Consider the following 24,888-nt stretch of genomic DNA (forward strand, 5'->3'; position numbering starts at 1 on the left):
TCGTTGCAGCCAGGGGGTATAGATACCCTGGGGGTATCGATACCCGGGGTATGGATACCCCTGGGGGGTATAGATACCCTCCGAGCAATATGGAATTTGAGCCTTCAGGGGGTATGGATACCCCTGCAGGGGGTATCGGTACCCTATAGCATTTTTGCTCAAATTTGAATTTTAATGGACTTTGAATTATTTTTGAAACCTTTTAAAACTTTGAATAAATTCAATTAAGTCCAAAAACATTTTGTAAATTCAATTCAAGTCCAAAAATCATTTTGCCTTAAATTGTTATATCAAAACATAGTTCAACAATCTCCCCCTTTTTTATATAACAAAACATTTGAAAAATTATTTTTGACAAAACTCCCCCTTAATAAAACGTTTAATGAAAAAGATACTAATTGTTACAAAAGGATACTAATTGTTAAAAAGATAACCAATTGTTACCAATTGTTGGAAAATATATGAAAATGTTAAGCTCCCCTTTTTCATTAAGAAATTGAATTTTTTTCAAACCAAAACTTCTCCCCCTTTTTGTTATATCAAAAATAATTCAATCTTTAAAGTTCAAAATAACTTTGGAGAGTAAGTGATAAATTTGACATTTTAAAAATCATTTGAAAAATCAAAGCTCCCCCTCAATAAATGCATTTCAAACAAAAATTAAGCTTTAAGGTCTTGACACTTTAAAAAAATTGAATTTCAACAAAGAATAACAAACATGTTAGTAGGACATGAAATTCAATGTATCCAAGTCTAAAATACTTTATGCAATACCAATTGTTGAAATTTGATATTAATACCAATTGTTTAAAATTAAGTGCATTTGCATAAAGTTTTCCAAAAATGTTATGCATTTTGAAATTTTTGATATCAATTGTTAGAGATATATCATTTTCATTTAAACCATATGCATAATCATTTAAATTTAGGTCAAAAATTTAAAATTTGTAAATTCAAAACATTTGAAAAGTTGATATCAATTGTTAGAGAGATATCATTTGCATTTAAAACTAATTTTGACCAAAATTCATTATGATGAACTAAAAATTCTGAAAAATTATTAAAAGATTAAAATGTTCATCATAACTTCCTTTTAACATACATGAGATTAAAAATAATACATAATTATTTAAAATCAAAACTCATGTATGCTTAAAATTAAATGAGCAACCAAATAACCAAAATTAAAAGCATTAAGCTTAGAGGTTACCCATTCATTTTTCATGTGTGGCTAGAGCATCTTGAATGTCATCATCTTCATCACCATTGCTCCCACACACCTATAAGAGACATTTAAGTAGATTTTGGTATCCAAATTACTTTGGATCCTTGGACGTTAGTTTCAATGCCCCTTGTTCCTTTCGGAACCCATACTTGCCTAATTTTAAAACGTTTTCCTTTCTTCAAAGGACAAGTATGTTCAAAATGACCATGATAATGATAATGTGAGCATATTGTCATTATTGAACTAAATGAATTATTTAAAATGATTTCTTTTTCTTTTGTTAAGCATTCAAGCTTAACTTTTAAATCAAAATTTTCTTTTTCAAAACTATCAATTTTTATTTTTGAAAGCTCTAAATCTTTTTTCAAAATTTCATTTTGGCTTTTAAAATCTATTTTAGTTTTCAAAAGAAAATCATTTTCGATTTTAAATTTTGAAATCATTTTCTTATATTTGGAGTTCATTATCTCAAACTCCGAATATAACCTATTAAAAGCATCTTGTAACTCATCAAATATATGAATTAAATTCATTTGAGTTAGAAGATACCTCGGGCTCTTCATAAGCCATTAGAGACACCACCTTTGTTGGTTCTTCTTTCTTGTTTCCATGGATTTCCTCGAGCTTATTCCAAAGCTCCTTGGCACTTGAACATGAAGAAACCCCTTCATAGATTTCAGGACCAAATGCACAAAACATGTGCATGGCTTTGGCATTAAGTTGGGCTTTCTTCCGTTATTTGTCACTCCACTTATTCTCCTTCTTATTTGGAGAAGAGTAGCCATTCTCGATTATTTCCATACATCAAGATCATTGAATTAAATGAATATCTTCATTAATTTCTTCCAATGATGATAGATGACTCCATTGAAGTATGGAGGTTTGTCGGTTGGTAGGGAGTCTTCAATGTGGAATGAGCCAGAGGTGGAAGCCATCTTCTCGGTTGTATCGGGAATTGGTAGAGCTTCTTCTAGGATCATCTCAAGGTGGTTAAACCTTCTTAAAGAGTTAGGCTCTGATACCAATTGTTGGGATTTTTGGATGCTCGAATTGACAATCGAAACAGTTTGTAAAGAGGGGTCGGAACGGTTTTTGTGTTTAAGGAGTAAAGAGATTGAAAGATAGAAAATTGCACAGCGATTTAGAGTGGTTCGTCTTTCTCAACCAAAGTCTACGTCCACTACCTTAGCTATTCACCAAGGATTTTCCAACAAATTCACTAATTTATTCTTTCTTTTGAGGAAAAAGAGATAACCTTACAACTCCCTAGTTTTTCCTTTACCTAGCTTTTACACAAGATTAGCTAGAACCTTTCCCCTTTACAAAAGGATAAGAGATGTAAACAAGAAAACCTCTCAAAGGTAGGTGTTTACAAGAATTAAGCTCACAAGAACAAATATTTACAAGGGAAAGATGAAATAAGAATGAAAAACTTCTTCTCTTGTGTTTGATTGCTTGGATAGTTGTTATCTTGCTTCTTCAAGTGTCCTTAGCTTGTATTTATAGCTTGGAATGAGTTTGAAGTTGTATATAGTCGTTGGGGATGTTTTGGAGCCGTTTGGGGATGATATTTCTGCTCAAAAAGGCTGCCTAAGATAGGGGGTATCTGTACCCCTTCATAGGGTATCGGCACTACTTCATAAAATTCAAATTAAACTAGCCGTTGCAGTCAGGGGGTATCGATAGCCGGGGTATGGATACCCCTGGGGTATAGATACCCTCCGAGCAATCTGGAATTTGAGCCTTCAGGGGGTATGGATACCCCTGCACGGGGTATCGATACCCTATAGCATTTTTGCTCAAATTCGAATTTTAATGGACTTTGAATTATTTTTGAAACCTTTTAAAACTTTGAATAAATCCAATTAAGTCCAAAAACATTTTTTAAATTCAATTCAAGTCAAAAAACCATTTTGCCTTAAATTGTTATATCAAAACATAGTTCAACACTCTCTGGTAATCTCGTGTGATATCGTTTGTGTCAAATCGTGATGATTTACATGTATTTTTAATCGAAAAAACAAGCCTATTTTTAGTGTTCTAATTCGAGTAAACTACTAATGTGGATTGTTGGTGATGGCCGAGATTCTTGTGCCGGAGAACTCAGACTGTTGGAGAGGCGTGCATGGCGAGTGAACTTCGATCGGGTTTGGTTGATTGAACGATGTGGCTGGATGAGATAGGGTTAGGGTGCTACGTGTGGGCTTGCTACTGGTTTGGGCCATAACAGACTGCTCGAAAGCATTTGTACTTGTATATAATTCAAATAATAAAATTAATAATATTACATATATATAATCATACAATATAACTTGTAATATTATATAATAAAATAATATTAATAGCATCAGATGAAATTGTGTCTTCAATTTTAAATAAAAATTTTAAATTGCCAAAAAGTGACAAGTGATACTGAACAAAAAATTTTAACACTTTACTACCGGACACTCACAATAATAATATTTATAACATTAATTATGATTGAAAATAATTTATAGACATAAATAAAAAAAGAGAATAATTTGGTCCCTTACTTTTATATTAAACCTTACAAATATCTCATAGAGACTACCTGCATAATTTAATGAAGAAAGGTAGCCTAAAAAGAATAAGAGGGTGAAAAAGGACTGGTCAATTCTTCATGTTGATTCTACCTGTCTGTCACTTTTGTCTTCTGAGCAAAAAAGAATATTTGCTATTTTTACAAACCGCTGGCATTTTGCAATGATGAAAAGTTAAAAGAACCCATTGGTTTGCCATTCAATTTCTTTGACCGAATTGAATGCAACTCATCATTAAAACTTGAGTTACTCACAACATACATCCTTAATCTATAACCCACATTTTAAATTGATCTATAAATTTTTAAACATTTTAATTTCGTTCTTAAATTATGATTATTATTCTAAATTAGTAATCAAACTTTTCACATTTCATTTTCATCTCCAAACTATGATCTTCATTCTAAATTGATCTCTAAACTTTTTAAACATTTCGATTTAATCCTAAATTATATGTGTATACTAATCACATCCATTGTCAATAAAATCACTACACCAAGTTATATTATTATATGTTTGAAAAATTTTTTTTAGGTTAAACTATGGTTGAAGTGGATTACATATTTCGATGAATTTGAGAATAAAATTGAAGATGAAAAAGTTTATGGACTAATTTATATTCATAGTTTGGGGTTGAAATTGGAATGTTCAAAAGTTTAAGGACTAATTTAGAATGAGAATCATAGTTTTGAGATAAAATTGGAATGTATAAAAGTTTAAAAATTAATTTAAAATGAGAGTCATAATTTGGGGACATATGGTGCAATTAACTCTTAAATCTTTAATCAATCAAAAGTGATTCATCTAAATTCATACGGTGAAAAATGAAAATCTCTGGACTAATAGCACGCCAACTTATCTCAGTGGTTAAAAAAATATTGTTATTCTTAGAGGTCACGAGTTCTAGTATCAGTGCATGCAACATGATAATTGAGAATTCATTATCAAATAGTTAAGAATATTTATAATAGATGCTACTTTATAATCATTTTAGTTTAATAAAAAAATTATTTGTCTGATCACAAGATAGGTTGCAATTTTCAAATGCACTATTTCCATATAGGGGTGAGCATTCGATTGAGTTGAGTCAAAAAATTTCGAGTTATTCGAGTTGACGAGTCGTATATTACAACTCGAACTTAACTTGAAATTTTTTCGAATCGAGTTGAGTTATTCGAGTTTCTATGCTAATTTTATTATAATTATTTATAGTATTATTCGAGTCGTATATATATATATATACTATTTCATATTATAATGTTATTTAATATTTCAAATACAATCTAAAATTATGAAATATATTCATAGTATTATATTTTAAAGAAAGTATTTTAAGGGTAAAATATTGATGAAAGTATAAATGAGTAAGGAATTGATAAGAAGAAAGAATTTGCAAACAATTGTAGTCAAAAGACCAAATTGAGTAAAATGCAAAGTTAAGGGACTAAATAAAAAAGAGAGTACATATTTAGTAAAAAATAGGAATTGAAGTTACATAGGTATTCTATTATGGTATACGAACATGTGGTTTAAAGTTGGTAAAAAGCGAACTTAAAATAAATGACAAACTGAACGAATAACGAGTAATGAAAAATTGAAGGACTACATTGAAAAAAAAATTGTTAATAAAAAGAGTAATTGAAAGTACAAATGTATTTTAATATGGTTTAGGAGCATGTGACACAAATTTGGTAAAAAAAGGGACTTAATGACGAATTAAAGAAATAAGAAGATTTTGAAAAATTAAAAGACTAAATTGAAAAATAAATATTTGTTATAAAAAATACGACTTAAAATGAAAGGGAATTAAATAAATAATAAATCAAAGATTAAATCGTAAAACGGTCAAAATACTTAGTCAAATTTTTAGTTTTTCGAGTAACTCGAAAGTTCAAAATTTCAACTCGACTCGAACTCGAAAACCGAATTTATAATTTGAGTTGACTAAAATAACACGAATAACTCGAAATTGAAAAAAATCGATTTTTCGAGTTGAGTCGAATTTTACTCACTGCTAGTTCCATAAATTGTGCTATAAATAATTTTATTTAATTAATGAAAATTTTATTTATAAACAAATTAATGTTATATTTTATTATATTTATCATATAAGTTAAGTAAAAATGTAATTATAGTAATATTTTTTAAAATTATAATAATATTTAAAAATGATTTTTTGAAAGAATTAATCTCGAATTGTTTGACTTTTCCATTCCCACTAGCTACGGTATTATTGTTTATCTGTTTAAATATTTTATATCGTGAAAATTTTTTAAGTTATATAAATATTATATTAAAATAATATACTTTTATCATTCATGTACATTAAGTTACGAGAGAGGGGTTATATAATAAGATATAAAATTTTAATTCTGATTTAATTCTACATGTAAAATTTTAATTTATTTATATATATTAAAAAATTAATGTATTTATTTATTTTTTAAATAAGATAAATATAATTATTTATATACGTAACATGTAAATGTAAAATAATACTAAATTAATAGCTATATTAATGATTTGTAAAACAATAACAACAACAAAACTCTATTCCCATATGCAATGGGGTAAAGGGGAGATAGAGTAGTAGGTTGTCCCTACCACCAGGTTGAGAGTAGTTTCCGTGGAAGACCTCCGGCAGTCAGAAAATTAAAAATAAAGATAAAATACAATGCATGTATATATGTCTTCATATTAGAATTTATGTATCATGTTTTACATTTTATCAAAATTCATGTATAATTTTAATATTTATCATTATTATATTTAAAAATATAATCCAGTCACCGATATTTTTTATAAATATTAAAGTTATAATATCGATCCCCTTACCTAAACTTTTTAATATAAAAAAATACATTTAAGAATATGTAAATTTTGATTAAAAAAATTAATGGTATTGTCAATTAATGGACTAAAATTCTGAATAAAAAGAAGTAAGAGATATTGATTTTTATCTTCTTAAGTAGGGGACTAACATCTGAAACTATACCAAAATAAAGGGACTAACTATAGATATAACCAAAAAAAACAAAAAATGAATTGTATATTAACTCTGTGGAATAATGGCAGTGAGAGTGAAATAAAAAAAGAAGAGAGAAAAAAAGAAAGAAAGAGAAAAAAATAATAAGCTAGGTAATAAAGAAAGAAGATGGCTCTGCCAATTGCCACTCGTCTACTTCTTTAATGCTTCAACGCTTTCCAGTTTCAAGGAGGCTTAAGCTTAGTAGTCCCATCTTCTCCTCCTCCTCCAGTTTTCCGCAGTAAAAAGATGAAGCGTTTCGTTAAATGCCACCTTGCTCTGATGTTGTAATGGCGGCTTCTCTTCATTGGCACGTAATGGCCTTTCTTCTATGAATCTGTAGTCTCTCTCTCTCTCACCCCCTTTTCTTTTCTTTGTTTCTTTATTTTTCTTCAAAAAGAAGATGCTTCTTTTTTGTGGTATCATTGTTTAAAATCATGGCCTTAAATCTTTCTGATCTATTGCGTTGTTAATATTTTGTTTAATTTATCGCTTTTTTTCTCCCGGGAATGGATACGGCTTCTTGTAGATCTGAAGTCAATCTTTTCATCCCAGGCAGTTCAAGTTATTTTTTGCTTTCATGGAGTATTGCTTGTTTCTCTATATCTCTTGGATGCTTATCTTCATTGTTATCTTTTCAAATTTGTATAAAGATAATTGCAAACCTTTCTACAGAAGTTTATCATTTTCTATGCCATCATGATCCTTTTTCATACGACTAGTTCAATTCCTTTCTGTAGGCTATGTTTTTAAGAAACTTTTGTTCCCTGATTACTACTATATTGATTTTGTTCCTATCATGATTAGTAAATGGTTTGCCACAAATGTATGGCTAATATTTGTAGTTTACCCCAGGCTGTATAGGCATTAATTGAAGTCTGGTCTGATCATTGAAGAAATATGGATATTGAGCATAGGAAGAAATGGAAATCAGTAGTGCCGGAGATTTTGAAAAGCAAATCAGCATCTCGTTTTTTTGCAAAGGTGAAGCCAACTAGTTTTGATCCGAGGTGTGCGCCAGTGTATCTCAATGTCTATGACCTAGCCCCCATCAATGGCTACTTTTACTGGGCTGGCCTCGGTATCTTTCATTCTGGTGTGGAAGGTACCCTTCATTTCAGTTGTTTTATGATTTTGTTCCATTTTAGTTTTGGTCCATTGGCTTTATGCAAAATGTATTGTTGGTATTGTGGTCTAAGTTCAGCCTTTATACAGTTCATGGCGTGGAGTATGCATTCGGAGCTCATGAGTACCCGACGAGTGGTGTTTTCGAGGTCGAACCACGACAGTGCCCGGGGTTCAAGTTCAGGAAATCAATAGTCATCGGGATGACATCATTGGACCCAATTAAAGTAAGGGAATTCATGGAGCGGAATTCAGCAAGGTATCATGGAGATACGTATCACTTGATTGTCAAGAACTGCAACCATTTCTGTAAGGATATTTGCTACAAGCTGACGGGGAAACACATTCCAAAATGGGTGAATCGACTGGCAGGAATAGGTATATCCTCGATATCATTGTTATTACATCCACTCGCACAAGCATTTTCTGATTTCACGTTCCTCATCTTTTTCTTTGTATTAGGTTCAATGTGCAGCTGCATTCTTCCCCAAACCCTCAAGACTTCGGTTGTGCGCCATGATACGAACTATCAACCGTACGATAGCGAGAAGAGGAGGCTGAGATGCACCTTGAGTTGCCTATCTTCAGTGTCGATGCGGCAAAAGTCTTCATTACTCCTACAATCACCCTTAAGGGGCTGCTTACCTCCCTGGGATTCAAAGAAATCAAATAATGTTTTCTATTGAAATGGGGTTTCTTCGCCATTCAAGTTTTAACATTCATCGACCTATGCTCAATTAATATGACCGGAGATCTATTTCGGTGTTGTCCTCTTAGTTCATGGAGTGCATGTGACACTAATTTGTTCAAATCTGTTTTAAGATTTCATGATAAAGGTCTTCAACGATTAGACAAATTATAGCAATTGCTGGACTGTATAATATGGCAGGCAGTTCATGTATACTTGCCGGGCAAGTACCATGTTAATGATACAAAAATGTTGATACGTTGATCATGTATGATACAATGGCTATTGGTACAAATGACCCTGACAAATCATACATCCAAGACCAGAATCCATGTTCCAACTCTGTGAAGTACAATCGCTGCAATGAAAGCCTCCTGCCCCTCTCAAAGTTCAAAGGCCTGATTTAAGAACATGCCTGTTAGCTCCATCTAAATATTTCAAAATGGTTTTTGATTTTTATATAGATATTTGTATTGTTTTATTCATACATTCAAATTAGCATCGGCAAAACCAACCTGCAGGAACATGAAACAAAGACGACGAGATTTACAGATGCATAATTCTATATCCAGGTTTTTAAAGGGCACTTAATAACACTGAATGTGATGCGAGATTTCATGACAAGAAAGTTAAAATATTTTGCTTATAGCAGATGTTATGAATCAGTTATATAGCATACTCAAATCGTATCTGCTGTCTACAAGTTACAAGAATAAAGTTGACAACACAATTTCAAATGGCGTTAATCGAGTTAAATAAGCTAGGAGAAACCACACCTAAGGTTTGTCAGTGCCTTTATAAAAATGCCGGTGCAAACTAAGAAACTTAACTGAGACTCTATATTGATTGAGATCAGGGCCAAGAAATTATCATCGTCTTTCTGATGCAAAACACTAGGCGGGCGATTATTACCATTGAGAGCAGCATGATATATTCACTTCTCAGCTAGTCCTACATCTGATATTATCAAATTACCCTGCAGCCACAGAATTATCATGAAAGTAAGATCCTCATTGATTGACAGTAAGGTTTTTTTAATGCCTATTGGTGACTACATGGCACAAAAAAATGCAATAGCACTTTAAGCCAGTTCCTCAGAACTCTAGAAGAATCAAAATATGGTATCTGCTAACCATTAACGAAGTTAAAATTTAGTACACGCATACCTCGGTGGCCATTAATCTTCTGACATTATTTGCATATTGCTTTGGGTCATCCTTCTCCTGCTGAGAGGGGTAGTAGATTGGCAAGTGTATCACTTCCATGTGATTTACAAATTGACACAGAAGTAGAACAACATGCCGTACCTAGAGGGAACAATACAGTGTTAGCATCAGTCAGAAAAAAATGGGGAACAGCCAAAATACTTATCATAAAAAGGTACTAAAAAGAATCAATGTTTTCTTGAAGGAAGAAATAAATCATGATAAATATTTTCCAAATAATTGTCCATCTTAATTGACATTTTCCATTGGATATAAGAAGCAAATTATTGTCTTCACTCCTTAGAGCTTCTTCAGTAAGCTTACAAGTAAAACTAACATAGAAATCAACTACACTAAACATATGATTCATATTAAAAGTTGCCTAACAGTGAGTGGGAATACCACCTCATAACAACAGAAAGAAACCGAAGTCTGCCATATATGGCATTAACATTTTCAATATCCAATGACCAGATGTACTCCATAGCTACTTAATTAAGGAACATATAAATTTTATTATCAAAATTTACAGTCATCTTGAATTTGCTTAAGAAAAATACTCACCCCTGTTATTGTGTCCCAGGCTGGACTAAATCTTTGGTATGGGTACCTTAATATTACAGGCACCATAGGTGCCCCAGCCAAAAATGCACCAGTCTTGAAGGGGAGAAGGTAATCCCCATTTGTAGTTGTTCCTTCTGTTGTCAACATGAACATGAATCAAACAAGTCTTGGTCATTGGGAACTTGTAGGAATAGGAAAAGCTTAGGCAGCTATGAAACATCAGATACATACATGCATACACACCAACATTATTTGGGTACATCATGCACCATAAACTAACCATGTGATAAATGTATATACTGGATTTTACCCAGAAGGTGTATATAGTGGATCCAAAAGATGATTAACCTGGAAAGAGCATCATCATTGGTGCAGATTTATTTTGATGAGCTTTATGAACTCTGTCAGTTACAACACCTAAAAGAATGATCATTCATGCATTTACTTTCGATCAAATAGTAAGTGGGGAAGAACATGTTTGAGATCAATTGCCATTCTACCTGCAACACCTTTGAAGTCTGATGATTTTGACTCCCGTTGAACATACACACAACCAAGGCATTTGCTGTAAAAAACAAGCCAAAATACCATTCATCACCCCAAAAAAACATACAATATAAAGAACACGTAACCATAAAAACTTAAATATGAGGCAACACTCTTTAAAAAACAAAGATTTATTATATTCAAATATATCCATAAAAAAACACAAAGCTGCAGCATCAGCTATAAGGCTAGTAGGTTAAGAACTTCAAGTTGACGTAAAACAAAAACTTTTACCAAAACCATAACTTGAAATACAAACAATACACAAACTTATCAGTTTGAAAATTGGAGAAATTTAGGGTTTTGAAGTAAACTCACCTGATGAGACCAACGAAAGGAATTTTAGCCACAGATCTCTTCAGCAACAAAATCCAAGGGTCCAATTGAGAAAAACCAAGCAAGAAACATGTCAGTTAAAGCAGCAAAATTTGACCTTTTATGGCATAATCAAAAGTATAAGAATGGAAGCTAAGTTACCAGACCTTGGCAACGAAGCTTGGAAAGGAAGATGACATGTGATATAATATATCTATATATGACACATGATTAGATACGATTGCCCCAGGTGGTTCATTCTCTTCTGATACATGGGTACCCTGCAGAAAAATCAAACACATAAAGTTCACGAGAGGGAAAAAAATTGATCAAGCAATTGCTTTTGATGAAAATTTCATTATTCAATAAAGTCAAAGCTGAGCTTAAGAAGAAGAAAAAAAGTGGCATACCTCATTTTTTGAGTTCTCCTGGGAACTTGATGAATCTTTAGGAGTTTCATTAATCCAATAGAACCCCGCCACAAAGAGCAATGACCTAGAGAGGAAGCGACCCAACCGGACAATTACAGCCCGCCTCCACCCGCCCAAGTGAGCATAATCCTCCTGCTCCTCCTCCCGGTTCGGAGCAAAGAACAGCGTACATATTCTACAAATCAAATAAAATACAACCAAAATAGCCATCCCAAAAACGATGCGAAGAGGAAGCAGCGTTACGAGGGCGATCCCAAGCAAAAATTTCTCCTTCAACGGCAGTTCCCCACGTCCCATGGTACCGAAGACGTCGTTACGAACATAAGCAGCGAATTTCTTCTCGAGCTCCTGGATGTTGTAGCCGGCAGCTGCGGATGAGGCGGCGGATGAGGAGTCGGACTTGAGGAGGGGACGGTCGTCTTTGGCGGAGGCACCGTCGTGGGTCGAATCGGGTGGGTGGATCTTGTCGGACTTCGAATTGAGGTCCTTAAGTTCGGATTCCATGGCGCTTTAAGAGAAGTACAAAACTTGGAGAAATCTTTGAATAAGGATATCTGGGAAGTGATTATTTGAGGATAGAATCAAAGTGTTGGATACAGTATTTGGATTTGATTAGGGAAGTCAAGTAGATGAATGAAGATCGAAACTTCAGCTAGATCTGAGAGAAGCGTCATGGTTTTGTATACTCGATTGCTCCCCAGCCTTGCTTTATGCTTTATGACTGCGATAATTGGCTTATTTTTCTTTAAATTAAAATATTGATAGACTTGGAGTTCAAGAAGTTTCAGGTGGATAAGACGTTACGGGACTGTAATTTACCAATTTGATTCTATTAAGTTACCGGGTAAACTTCGTATTATCACTCAGCCATTCTTGTAATTTTATTTTGATAACTTAATTATTCTTTTTTAAGAAATAATTATTCTATTTTTTTTAAAGAAAGATAGGTCTTACTAAAAAAGCCTCCTAAATCCTACTAGAGGAAAAAAGTGTCCAAAAACCTTGCATTACTAAAACCAGTATCCCATGATACAACAGGTTTAATCATCTCGAGATAAATCGGATCAAAATACAAGACATTAGGCTATCGAAAAGCCCAGCTAACCAAAGTATGAGAAACAACATTACGAACTCTAGGGACAAAACAAACAATAAAGTTAGAATTGGTAGCTAGTGACTCACGCGCATCACGGAGGTGGAAACCCAGCGTAGACACATCAACTTCTGGTCTCGTCAACTTGTTAACCACCAAAGTAGATCAGATTCAAAAATGATGTTGGTCCACTGCTTCTCATGAGCCAACACCAGGGTCGCATTAAAAGCATGGATCTCTGACATTCCAGCTTCAGCACAGCCGGGCGTAGAGGCAGCCATGCCTCCTAGCACATAACCAGAAGCATCCCGAGCTATCACGCCCATGGCTGCACGCCCACCAACAGGTTCAAAGGCACCATCCAAATTGATTTTGACATAACCCATAGGAGGAAGTCTCCATCTATCTGACTCCGTGTGCGTCGCTGCCCTTGTATGGGTGGTGGTCGTCTGATCGCCCCTTGTGTGTACCATGGCCGTTAAAAACTCATTGTGCAAAGCCTTAGCATTTATAGCCAGAATCCAGGGTGGTTGTAACTGATCATCATGTACTTTTGAATTACGACCATTCCAGATGTTCTAAAGCAAAACGAGGAAACAAGCTAGCTCCTTAGGAGCCAATTGACACTTCACTAGTTCAAACCAATCCAAGGGGGAAGTTCGCTGACTAGAGAGGAAATTACCTTGTATGTCTGCACATACAAACATTTCCTGTGCATAATCGCAATCCTGAAGAATATGCAAAATCGTTTCCTCCTCAAGCCCACACATGGGGCAAATTCTATCCCCTAAACCTGCTTGACGTATTCTCTTACCAACCGGCAAGCCTTCATGCGCCACCTGCCATTCAAACACCTTAACCTTAGGCATCACTTGGAGTTTAGAGAGCACCTTCCAGATTTTTGAGGCCAGTATGGGGGAATGGGTTGGGCGTTGCAGCCACCAGTACCCAGATCTTACTGAATAAGTGCCAGAGTCGTGATTACCCCAGACTATAATATCCTCATGAGAAAGAGCAATGGTAGTGGAAAGAATAGCCTCAACGTCAACCTGTGTAAAAGTTTGACGAACCTTAAGCTCGTTCCAGCTCACAGTACCTTAAGCTCGTTAGGCAAGGATGAATACTCACCCGAAAGTTGGAACCAACTTTGATCCTCCCTAGTTGTCGTTAACCAGGTGAACGTTACCACTTTGCCCAATGGGCCAATATAGAGCACCTGATAAAACCCGGATAGCTTGATGAACTCCTTTCCAAGCAAAGGAACTTTTTTCTCCCTCAGTTGCTTGAAGGATAGATCCTCGTGGGTTATACTTTGCCTTCCAGATTCTAGTAATAAAGATTTCGAACCAGCCTCTAAATTTGTTTACCAAGCATGGCCAAATTGAAAGATCGGAGATCCCGGAGCCCGAGTCCTCCTTGACTTTTAGGTGTACAAATCTTAGACCAAACAATAAGCGGTCAACCTTTTTCCGATATCATACCTGTCTACCAAAACCTTCTCATTATGCCAGTAATGTCTTCAAGAATTTGCTCCGGTAAGAGATAACATGATATGACATGTCCACCAAAACGATAGGAAACATAAAGGCAACGCATAAATCCAGGCCAAGAATATCAAGAGGGAGACCCAATCGACACAAAGTAAATCACTGTAAGTGCAGATGGGTATTAAATCAGTGTAGAGCATAAATATAATCGAAGTTAAGATCGTTGCTTGAGTTTCGTGACTCAAAAAATAATCCAGATCTGCCAAACACAATAACCATCGCCTGAAATTTAAGAAAATAATCCATTGGACATAAACCCTGCATCGGGAATCCACGAGAGTGGGTTCATTGATGGCCAAAGAAAACATCTTCCATTGCTTGGAGAGGAGAGCCGGCGTGAGAGATGGATTTCGGGGGAGGGAAAATTCAGAGAGAATTTCAGAGAACATTTCCCTTACTACTACCAGTTTATATATAACGTTACGTTTTTTCTCATTTGCCACTCGAAAATAAATAAAACTTTTTATACGATATTTTTTTAATTTTTTTAACGATAACTTGACATTAATTTATGGTGATACTTCAGTATTAATATTGAATTTTTAATATGAGAGAAAAAATTAAAAATAAAACACAATGTTAATTATGAATGTAAAAAAAATATTTTTTAAAAAATCTGAAGTAAGTATAAGGCAATATCTATTTAAAGATCAACCATTTGATATTGAACACTCACACCTCTAGTATTTCTGATACTCGAACTTAGAACCTTAAGTAATAACAACAATTCATTTACTACCGAGATCACTTAATATGATTTAAAAAATAATTAAATGATCAAAATAAAATTTTAAAACAAATGTGTGACTAAATACATAATTTGTCATGTTTTTTTATTTAAAAAAAATGAATGAATTTCATTAACTCTCGTATTTAAATTAATTTATTAATAGATGGATAAATAGGAAAGCATTTATCAATTCCTTCAGTTGGTTAAATCAAATTTTTATTTATTTTATTTATTTCAATTATGGAAAGTATACCAAATATATGGAAAGTATACCAAATATACAAATCAATTTGAGTTGTGATCAAAATTTTGGATAGAACATAGAAAAAATATATTAAAAGTCGTACTATTTTTTATTATTTTTATTAAGTTAAGATAATTATAAAGTAATATATATTTTAAGAAGTCGATTATTTTTAATTACGAGAATTTACAACTAATAAATCTACTAGAACTAAACTATATAACTAGATTAATTATTATAATCAATTTGATCAAAATAATTTGCGTAATATTTTTAGTTAAATTAATTTGCTGCAAGGAGAGAAAATGAAGATGCGGTTAACAGCCGTCGATGGATTTTATTTTGGATGTAGTTGACCCATTGATGTTATTGGTTCAAAAATGGCATTTTTATCCTAATATATGCAGACTAATTATTTAGTCCAATATAATACAAATTAATTTATTTAAAGATTTACGACATTTGTTATAGTGATTTAAAACTCGTTATGTTAAAGTGACGAGTTTTAATAAAATATTTTTATTTAAATTTTTTATCCCGATGCGATAAATTAATAAAAAAATTTATTTTATTAGAACTATTCAATTCAACATAACGATTTGAATAAAAATATTATTTAAATAAATTTATCAACTCAACGTGATGAGTTCATATCGTAGATCTCAAAATAAATTCTTATATGTCCTATTGAGTTAATTAATAAAACTATTTACCTTTTTGGAGAAAAACCCCATTTGAGGCCTACGTTATTGGGTTTTGTTTAAGTGTTATTGTTAGAAGAAATAATTTTAATTTAATAATCTCTTAGGTATTTTATTCTTTTAATAGAGGTGTTTTAAGTTTTATTAACTTAGTAAATATAGAACAGTGACGTAAAGTTAGGGTTTTAGCCCTAGTTTTTTTTAATGTGTCACAATTAATTTTTTTTATGACAGACAGTGACATTAGTTTTAATTTTAATGTTCGTATTATAGTATTCATTATTTTTTTCTATTTTATATTTGTATTTTAATAAAATTCTTTTTTCATGACATATTTTATTTTTTTTATGTGATCAATGGTGATATTAGTTAGTAAATATTGTAGGTATTCATTATTTTTCTTTATTTATTATTTATATTTTTATTAACTCTCTTTTCATGACATTTATTTTTCTTTATTTTATTATATTATATTTTTTATTAACTCTCTTTTCATGACATATTTTATTTTGCATTTATGTCACATTTCTTTCTATGTTTTGACATATTTTTTGTCGTTTGGTCGTTATTTTTATTTTTTTATCAAGATTGGATTTGATATTACTACTAATGATCGAGATAGCTCTGATTTGTTATCATGCTTATTTCTCTTGCTTTGGACCTTCAAATTAAATTTGGATACGCAATTTGCGTTCGTGAATATTTTTATCATGTCACTTGATTCTGATTTACGATTTTCAATGGTAGCTTGATCTCTTTGTGGTTTATTTTTCGATGCGGTCATATCTGTTTGTATATACCTTTAAGTTTATTTTAAGTGACTAGTTTTTTGTATTAATGATTATAAGAAAAAAAATTAGTTGACCCTATTCCCATATATGTAATGGGGAGGGGGAGGTAAGGTAGTAGGCTGACCCAACGCCAGGTTGAGAGCAGCTTCCGTCGAAGACCTCCGGCAATCAGAATTATTACACATTTCTTTCTATGTTTTGGCACATTTTTTGTCGTTTGGTCGTTATTTTGTTTTTATCAGGATTGGATTTGACATTACTACTAATGATCGATAGCTCTGATTTGTTATCAAGCTTATTTCTCTTGCTTTGGACCTTCAAATTAAATTTGGATACACAATTTGCGTTCGTGGATATTTTATCATGTCGTTGATTTTGATTTACGATTTCAATGGTAGCTTGATCTCCTTTGTGGTTTATTTGTCGATGCGGTCATATCGTTTGTATCTACCTTTAAGTTTATTTTAAGTGCTATTTTTGTATTAATGATTATAAAAAAAAAATTAGTTGACCCTATTCCCATATATGTAATGGGTGAGGGGAGTAAGGTAGTAGGCTGCCCCCAACGCCAGGTTGAGAGCAGCTTCCGTGGAAGACCTCCGGCAATCAGAATTTGAATTGCCCACCGTGGAACTCGATCTCACGACCACAAGGTTAAGAACCTGCGCTCTACCAACTGACTAGACGGACATACTATTAATGATTATAAGAAAATATCCTTATATATGTTTAATTTACTGTTGAATTTACGGTTGTGATGTAAACTTTTATTGTAATTTGATTTTTTTATTTTTAGTAAAACATAGGTAGACATAAACAAATGATCATCAAACTTAAATACATTCACAATCAAACATCTATATTTTTTCTAATACTAAGTGCATCATAGGGCTTCCACTAATTACGTAGTGCACCTTTTCATCATTGCTTTGATAAACACATTCCTCAAATCAATAATAATTATCAAATATGATTCATCTATCATAAGCATTAAAACCATCTATTCATACTTATCAATATACAAAAAATTTTATCTACCCATTTGATCATACACTCTTAAACAAATGTATTCATCCTAAATCACATTCATACATAGTCATGATCATAAACGAAGTTAATATTATAAATTAAAAGATATTATTTATTTGAATATTAATAGGATAATTATTCTTTTGAATATGTCAAATTAAATAGGTATTTATTATCTATTAACTTTGAATATTAAAAGATAATGATATACTTTTTCAAATAAACATACTATCTACTTAAGTTTGAATAATAAAAAAGGTTATGTCTTTTGAATATTTTAAATTAAAAGATATTTATTATATTTTTAAATTTAAATATTAAAGATATTAAAAAGATATCAATATCTTTTTAAATATTTTAAATTAAAGATAATTAAAAGGTATTATTTTTTAGAGTTTGAATATAATTGAATAACACTGTTTAGTAAATTCTTCTTTGAGAATCCCCTATAAATAGAGTCCCAACCTTCTAGGTTAAACATATCTCATAATTCAAGAACTTCTCTTTTCTTGAAATATTTTTTCTGTCATTCTTAGAAATAGTTTATTCCCTTATTAGTTTTCCGGTGATAGTCGAAAGCAATGATAGTTTGTGATCTTTATTGTTGTGCTACTATAGCTGGTCATCTACTTGTATATTGGGAGACAAATGACCAAAGGATCTTAGCACCAAAGAGTGGCTGAAAATTTAAATTATTGGAAAAAATGAGATAGCAAATAATTTTATTTCGGAATTTATCTTGTCGTCTTAATGGTTTGCTAAAATATCAAAGTGGACAAATATATGTAACAAAAATTGTCATAGAAATAACTTTGGTTATCGATTTTTTTCTTCAGAATATTGATTATTTCGAACAAAATAAAAATAAATGAGAATTAATTTCTATTTATTGAAATCTTTGATTTCATATTTAAAATCAATTGAGATTTCAATTTTGTCTTCTAACAAAATTATTTGATTACTATTAATAATAGAAATCATTTGAAAGTAATAGCTTTATTACTGATTTAGTTTCTAACTAAATCTTGTTGATAGAAGAAACCATAATTTTTTTGTTTATTGTTAGAATTATTATTAATTCTAATTTTGTGTGTTAAACGAAATCATGATTGTTGGTAGTCATGAGCCACAACGAGAAGCTTGTAAAATTCAAAAGATAATTTCAAGATGTGATAACAGATGTTATTTTATTTGTCATGGTGAATTTGATCGAATGTGAGATGATCCTCTTACTATTAGAGAGGATGAGATAAACATTATTACCACATTAAAAAATGAATAAATCAGGCCTTTAAATATAGAATATTAATTATGACATGAATAAAAAAATCGTTTGATAATTATAATTATTATAACTATTATAATAATTATGGCTTGTGTTTGGAACGATTTATGACTTACAATAATGTGTGTCATATTTAATAGTCATAATCCAAAAAATTTGCAAAAACACGGAGTACACTTTTTAATTGTGTGTCATCTCTAAAAGTCGTCTTTTAATTTTTCCCATAATTTTCATTTTCCCGCTTCCTCCCCTCGATAATCAGTTCACGCCTAATGTTTTCCACTCCTTTCATTCTCTCATTTTCTCTCATGCTTTTCATCCCGATTCTCTTCTTCTTGTTAGGCCCGAGTTTGAATCCCCAGCCTCTGCCGTCCATTTTCGCCTCCGATGAACTCGACGATCTCCGTCTCTTCCACCGCGCCACCGTCTCTCCTTCCGCCTCGTCCTCACAATGATCCCACTCTTTTGTTCGCTAATGCCGATACGATTTATTTTCTTTGGTTTTCTGTTTAGTTGCATTTACACTTTAAACAGACAAATCGACCCTCTTATTCTTCTTCTTCTTGTTTGTTTTGTAAGTTTCCTCTTTGTTTTAGCTCTGATTCTTAGCTTGAAAGAATACATGAGTAGGTTCCAAACATAATTTCCTTAATTAATTTAAAGGTTTCAAAAAACCAGAATGGGAGAAAGAGAAAACAGCCGGTGTCGTCTTTAGGCCCTATAAATAGCTCAGGGACAGCAAACACAACTGGACCCTCACCTAGTTCAGCACCTTCTACACCATCAACACACGCTCCTGGAGATGTGATTTCAATGCCCACTCTTCCTAATAGCGGGAGTTCTTCCAAGCCTATGATGATGTTTGGCGCTGATGGTGCCGACACACTTGCATCACCTTCGAATCAGTTGGTGAGTATTAATTATTTTCCAATGTTTATGGAGGAACTAAAAATTCCTTGCATAATTTCTCATTGGAACTCCATTTTGGCAGTGGGTTGATAAAGATCTTGAATTGCAGGCTGAAATGGATCAGTTTGTGGAAGATGGGTCTCTTGATGATAACGTTGTCTTTTTTATCCCATGATGATACAGATCCTAGGGATGTTGTTGGCCGATGTATGGATTTAACTAAAGGTGTATAAATATTACTTGTATGGTTGTTACGATTTGATAGTCTGCTGTTGCAGTGAATCTAATGTAGCCTCTTTTGTGGTACATTATAGTTTCACTCTGTTGGCATATTTTATGTCCTTGTTATTCTTGGATACAGTGAATATGATATTGTCCTAATTCTTTTTCCGAATGGCTATGACAATTACTACATCCTTGTTTGAGACCAAGTATATTTAAGCATAGATATTGTATATCTCATTAAACTTTTGTACATTGTAGTCTTATTCTGAATGTTGGTTATTGCGACTATTTCATGATTTTGTTGTATTGTTTATATCCAAATGCTAACTGAATTTTGCCGAAGAAACTGTGCAATTGTGTGGGCGCATTCATCTATCCTTATTTCTAATTTTTAGTGATACACTTTCATCTCGTATTTTATTATGCATTACTACATAATGCAAGTGGATTGGTTTGACGCATAATATTTTTTACAGTGTACCAAATTTGAATTTGACTTCAGGTTTCACATTTATGGAATAATTCTGTTCGAGCAAGAAGTAGAAAAGTTACTTGCTGTCATTTCTCATCAGATGGAAAGTTGCTTGCTACTGATGGCCATGATAAAAAGGTTAGTCCTAAGAGAGGAGCTTAGCTTTTTTTCATACCTTTTGTGTTGGTAAGAATATATATATATATATATATATATATATATATATATATATATATATATATATATATATATATATATATATATATATTGCAACACAGGCTGTTTTATGGTACACGAACACTTTGAAGCCAAAGTCTACGCTTGAAGAACATTCATGTTTGATCATTGATGTTCATTTTAGTCCAAGCATATCACGCCTTGCAACATCTTCATTTGACAAAACTGTCAGAGTTTGGGATGTGTAAACACTAATTTTTTCATTTCGTTTTATTATTATTATTATTAAAATTAAAATTATTATATATTATTATTATTATTTAATAAAAATTACAAGACCCGAAGGCCTCTTTACAACCAGATCCCGGTGGCCCATTTTACAAATCTGGAGGCCCAATTACAATTCCAGACCCAAGTAGAGACCCAACAGTAAGCCTAAACTCTAGGGTTTCTCTCATCTCAGCAGTTAGCCGCCAGCATCACAGCCGTTGGATCTGGCTATGATCCAACGGTCCAGATGATCCCAAGCAGGAAACCCTAGGGTATCATCACCCTAGGGCCACGTCGCCGCCTCTGTTGTAGTCACAACGACGTTCCAGCCACCGCCTTGGACCAAAGGAACTACGGCCGCCTCTGTTATCTCCAAGCCGACGTTCCAGCTTCTGCCACGTCCCATCGAAGCCTCTAGAAGTGCCTCATCATCGCCCCACGTCGAGCTCTATGGTGAGTCACCACCATAGCTATGGTGACTCACCGAGAAACCCTTCTGTGACCGGTCCGAGGAGCGTTTTGTCGAGGCTATAAAAGCCTCGACTCACATGCAAAATAAAAGAAGACAGAGAGGAAGAGAGGAGATAGAAACCAGAAAGGAGGAGACAAGCAACCACGACAGAAAACAAGCAACAACAACATCCAACAGCAGCCAAATAAAGAAGGAGAAGAGGAAAGGAGACTTACCAAGGAACCGCTATCATCGGAGCCTCCCTACGTCTTTGAAACCGAAAGGTCGAAGGTAAAGAACTTTAGATCTACACGTTTTGGTAGTGATCTAAGCTAAAATATCATCGGATTTGGCTTTAGGGAAATTCGGGCTTCAATTTGAGGTAGATATATAATTTTTCGGCCACCATTGACGGTGGCCGGCGGCGGTAGTCGATGCCAGATACAGACCGACCGCCTTCTGGTATCCCTCCGATGAGGGAAAATAAGAGAGAGGCGAGAGAGCTTCTAAGCTCTCTCAGTTAGAGAGAGAAGAGAGAAAGGAAAAAATGAGAGAATGGCCCGCAGGGCCAGCCATATTCGGGTATAAATACCCCTTCCAAACGACGCCGTTTTGGGAATGGGTATATCTGTAATTTAGTAATATTGGTAAATCACACGCGCGGCCATTAAAGTTTTGAAAACTTTTATTTTAGTCACTAAAGTTTGTAATCTATGCAATTTAATCACCAATTTTAATTATTTTAATTCGGTCTTTGAATTTTAATTAATTTATACTATAGTCACTACCTATGTATATATATATATATATTTATGATAAATAACCATATTAGTCTCTTTTAATTTTCATAATTTATATTTTGACCCGAATTAATTAAATAAGGCTGAATTATTTTATTAGCACTTAGATTTATTTATCTATTTGAGTTAGAGCCTTTAAATTTAATAATTTTTATTTTAATCAACATTTAAATAATTAAGGGTTAATTATTAATACCAGCAATTGTATTTTTACAATATTACGAACTATGTCTTTAAAATTTGATATTTTATTTTAACCACTAATATTATAATTACTTTCATTTTTGACCATTCAATTTATAATTTAATTCCACAATTTTAAATTATTTCGTTTAGTCATTATTAATATATTTTATTTTATTCCTATATTGTATTTATTTTTCAATATATTTAAACTAGTACTTATTTATCTATTTGTTTGTCATTATTTATATTTTATTCACTAATATTTATTTGAAATACCATATATAATTTTATTTATTTTCAATATTAAGAAAGGGCAGTCTTAAAGCAACTAGATGTCCATTTTCTGATATATTTTAAATAAATATTTTTTTATAAGTATATATATATTATTTTTACATAAATATTTTATTATATATATATATATATATATATATATTATATTATTTTAGTTTTATTTTATATTTATTTTAATGTTAAGAAAGAGCAGTCTTAAAACAACTGGATGTCCATTTTCTGATATTTTTAAATAAATATTTACTTTTATCAATTATATATTAGTAGAAATGTTTATTATATTTATTTATTTTTTAATATTAAGAAAGGCTGTCTTAAAGCACCTATAAGCCATTTTCTGATATTTCTAAATAATAAATATCTTATTAAATTAATATTTTCTTAAAATTATAAATTTGAAATAACAGGATTATAAAATATCTTTGAATTTTAAATTTTCAATAATAGAGACAATTTATAATTAATAAGTACCAATTTTGGGCATTGTGGGGGTGCTAATCCTTCCCCAAACGTAATCGACCACGAACTCCTTTTTATTATTAAAAAGACGAATCTTTGGTAAAAAGCAGATCAATTTATCTTTTAACTGATGTTTTCTTAAAAACTCTTTTAAAAGATAATTTTTAGGTATTCGACCTACCTGACCCAAAAGGCCATTGGCGACTCCCAAAATATTTTAAAAATCATTTATTCACATCACTTTTCCCGCCGAGTAAAAATTTCGTGCCCGGGTAAAAACCGGTTACGATAGCTTGGCGACTCCGCTGGGGACACATGGTCAAGCTTTTAAAATCAATTATAAATTGTCTCTAGAAATTAAAATTCATATATTTAATTTATAATTCTTTCCTTTCAAATTTTTTATACATATACTTATTTTGTAATATTTTATATATTCTTCTTTATGATTGTTTTTATTTATTTAAAGGTGTTACATTCATTTTTTTTAATTGTTTGTTACAAGTCTTAATATTTCTCCTCACACACAATACTTGCATTGCATAAGCATAATCTCTATAACTGAAATTTGTCCCTTTTAAGTGGGAGTGAAAGCGACGTATTCGTGAGAATTTATTCTCTGTGTCAGACCTAGCAAGTAGCTTTCGGGATTCATATGCTCTATGTCTTCGTGAGAATTTATTCTCCGTGTCAGGCATAAAGAAATGTGTCCCCTCGAATTGAACTCGGTCCGCTTAAGTCTGTGATGGACTAGGGTTGAGGGTTGGCAGTCCAAGGGGGCATCAACAAGGACAGTTCGAGTACCTTTACCCTTAGAACCAAAACCCTGCATATAATACACCCTAGAAATTCTCCTGATCTAAGACAGTACTGAACCTCTGTCCGTAGGTATACACTAAGGAGAAATAAGTTCTAACTTTTTGTTTTTTTTTTAATTTTTTTTAATTTTTAATTTTTTCTTAATAAATGCATGCGAACTAGAAATCATACAGTTAGGTTAATTTTTTTCAAACAAATCATGGAACTAGAAAGCATGAGGTTAGGATTTATACCTTGATAGATAGATCTTTTTCCTTCCATTAGTTGGTACTAACTATTCTATTTTTTCTTATTTTTTCCATGCATGTTACATTGCTCTAATTTGTTTATATTCTTTTATCTGCATTGCATGATCATGGCATAACCAAAAGGTGTTGACTTGAAAGATTTTTCATCATATTGGAAAGAAATCGTAAATGGAAAAATTTTTTTATGATCAACAAAATATGATGTGGCCAAGAAAAGACATCCTAAGAAAACCCCGAAGATAGAGGCAAGCTATGCACCCAAAGATCGTATGCCCATTGAAGAGAAAAAGGAGATACGAGAAATAAGAGAGTAAATGACCAAGATGATCGATAGAATATCTGTTTTGGACAAAGGAAAAGAAATACTTGCACAGAAAGAGAGAGAGCTCAATGAACTTAACCCTGCAATATCATATATGCAAGGGACTTTTGATCCTAATCAATTGGAGAAGTTACAGACAATCATCATTCGT

At 32.3% G+C, this 24,888-nt stretch overlaps 2 protein-coding genes across 5 annotated transcripts; one reads left to right on the forward strand and one right to left on the reverse strand.

The window, feature by feature from the left end:
* The first annotated feature begins 6,893 nt into the window (after nt 1–6,893).
* LOC120206047 (deSI-like protein At4g17486) lies at nt 6,894–8,909 on the forward strand. 3 transcript variants are annotated; one of them, XM_039205809.1, is made up of 4 exons: nt 6,894–7,150; nt 7,667–7,916; nt 8,027–8,314; nt 8,399–8,909. In XM_039205809.1, exons 2-4 carry the CDS (start codon nt 7,712–7,714, stop codon nt 8,620–8,622), a joined length of 717 nt encoding a protein of 238 aa, XP_039061740.1. In that variant the 5' UTR covers nt 6,894–7,150; nt 7,667–7,711; the 3' UTR covers nt 8,623–8,909. The 3 variants fall into 3 exon arrangements, with proteins under 3 accessions (XP_039061740.1, XP_039061731.1, XP_039061723.1); XM_039205800.1 differs by having other exon boundaries at nt 6,894–7,125; nt 8,399–8,908; XM_039205792.1 differs by having other exon boundaries at nt 6,894–7,119; nt 7,626–7,916; nt 8,399–8,908.
* Nucleotides 8,836–12,378, reverse strand: LOC120206031 (lysophospholipid acyltransferase LPEAT1-like). Of its 2 annotated transcripts, XM_039205783.1 has the most exons (9): nt 11,665–12,378; nt 11,422–11,535; nt 11,258–11,295; nt 10,894–10,958; nt 10,742–10,810; nt 10,394–10,527; nt 9,791–9,931; nt 9,537–9,600; nt 8,836–9,022 (listed from the first exon to the last, which is right to left on the reverse strand). In XM_039205783.1, exons 1-8 carry the CDS (start codon nt 12,187–12,189, stop codon nt 9,559–9,561), a joined length of 1,128 nt encoding a protein of 375 aa, XP_039061714.1. In that variant the 5' UTR covers nt 12,190–12,378; the 3' UTR covers nt 8,836–9,022; nt 9,537–9,558. The 2 variants fall into 2 exon arrangements, with proteins under 2 accessions (XP_039061714.1, XP_039061709.1); XM_039205778.1 differs by lacking the exon at nt 8,836–9,022 and having other exon boundaries at nt 9,306–9,600.
* Nucleotides 12,379–24,888: the final 12,510 nt, after the last annotated feature.

The sequence above is a fragment of the Hibiscus syriacus genome, unplaced genomic scaffold, assembly GCF_006381635.1.
Source record: "Hibiscus syriacus cultivar Baekdansim isolate YM2019G1 unplaced genomic scaffold, ASM638163v2 tig00000453_pilon, whole genome shotgun sequence".
Taxonomy (NCBI): Eukaryota; Viridiplantae; Streptophyta; class Magnoliopsida; order Malvales; family Malvaceae; genus Hibiscus; species Hibiscus syriacus.

Bases quoted from the DNA above. Each gene is read 5' to 3' on its own strand.
- LOC120206031 (XM_039205783.1), bottom strand. From the start codon at position 12,189: ATGGAATCCGAACTTAAGGACCTCAATTCGAAGTCCGACAAGATCCAC. The intron at 10,528-10,741 runs GTTAATCATCTT...TGTTGACAACAG, and splicing joins AATGATGATGCTCTTTCCAG to AAGGAACAACTACAAATGGG. The intron at 9,601-9,790 runs GTATGCGTGTAC...CTGTGGCTGCAG, and splicing joins GAAGATTAATGGCCACCGAG to GGTAATTTGATAATATCAGA.
- LOC120206047 (XM_039205809.1), top strand. From the start codon at position 7,712: ATGGATATTGAGCATAGGAAGAAATGGAAATCAGTAGTGCCGGAGATT. The intron at 7,917-8,026 runs GTACCCTTCATT...GCCTTTATACAG, and splicing joins CTTTCATTCTGGTGTGGAAG to TTCATGGCGTGGAGTATGCA. The intron at 8,315-8,398 runs GTATATCCTCGA...TCTTTGTATTAG, and splicing joins GAATCGACTGGCAGGAATAG to GTTCAATGTGCAGCTGCATT.